We start from the raw sequence: 952 nt of genomic DNA, 5'->3' as shown, positions 1-952 counted from the left end.
CTTTCAAACTGTATAAGTACTCTTGTCTCAGATGAAATGTTGGTCTTTCCCAGCTCATGATCCCAGTGGCTCTGAATAGAAACTCAGATTCTCACAGTCTTATTAAATGAACTTGAAAGCATCTTTTTGTCTTTAGATGATGTTACCAAGAGGAGAGTGGGTCAAGCCTTTGTCAAGCCTCCTAATAGAGTGGGCTCTTTGAGAAGGCAGCAAAGTCAGCAGTCAGCCTTTGAATTCAAAGGCAACCAAAGAATACAGCCCCATGAGTCCTGATCAGACTGGTGACTGAGTTTCAGGACATCATTAAGTTTTTTCATTATACCAGGAAAGAACTAAACTGGCATCCCTCCACTTCCTATCATACCCCCACCCCCAGTTCAGCATTCAGTCTGTCCCACTCTTTTTCCACCTGTCCCTAACTCTCCATTTATACATCCTTTCTTGAGAATAGTCCTAAGGCTCGCTTGCGAATCTGCTTGGTGTTGACACCATAGATGATGGGATTAATCATGGGTGGGAAGAGCAGATAGAAATTAGCAAAGAGTATGTGGACATGAGGGGCAGCCTGGCGAGCCACACGGTGCATGACTGAGGAGATGACCACAGGTGTGTAGAAAGCTAAGATAGCACCTATGTGAGACACACATGTCCCAAAGGCCTTGTAACGGGCCTCCTGAGAGGAGAGACGTAGAACTGCTCGAAGGATGAAGATATAAGACAGGATAACAAAGAGCAGGTCCAACACCACTATAAACATGGCCACAGCAATGCCATAGATATTGTTGAAGCGAGTGTCTCCACAGGCAAGCCTTACCACAGCCATGTGCTCACAGTAGCAGTGGGCAATTAGGGGGCCTCGGCAGTAGTGGAAACGTCTGAGCAGAAAGGGGAGTGGAGTCATTAGTGTCACAGCCCGAGTCACAGCAGCCATGCCAATCCTAGTGATAAGGGA

The 952-nt window shown here is 46.7% G+C and overlaps 1 protein-coding gene across 1 annotated transcript; it reads right to left on the bottom strand.

Moving 5' to 3' along the window:
- Positions 1 to 427: 427 nt before the first annotated feature.
- Positions 428 to 949, bottom strand: LOC125917849 (olfactory receptor 52K2-like; the record flags this gene model as incomplete). Its single annotated transcript, XM_049623947.1, has 1 exon — positions 428 to 949. A coding segment is annotated over one exon (522 nt), but the record flags the coding sequence as incomplete, so codon positions are not given.
- Positions 950 to 952: the final 3 nt, after the last annotated feature.

The sequence above is a fragment of the Panthera uncia genome, unplaced genomic scaffold, assembly GCF_023721935.1.
Source record: "Panthera uncia isolate 11264 unplaced genomic scaffold, Puncia_PCG_1.0 HiC_scaffold_2585, whole genome shotgun sequence".
In the NCBI taxonomy this organism is placed as follows: Eukaryota; Metazoa; Chordata; class Mammalia; order Carnivora; family Felidae; genus Panthera; species Panthera uncia.
The sequence above is the reverse complement of the archived record's forward strand: the minus strand, read 5'-3'. Positions and strand labels throughout refer to the sequence as shown.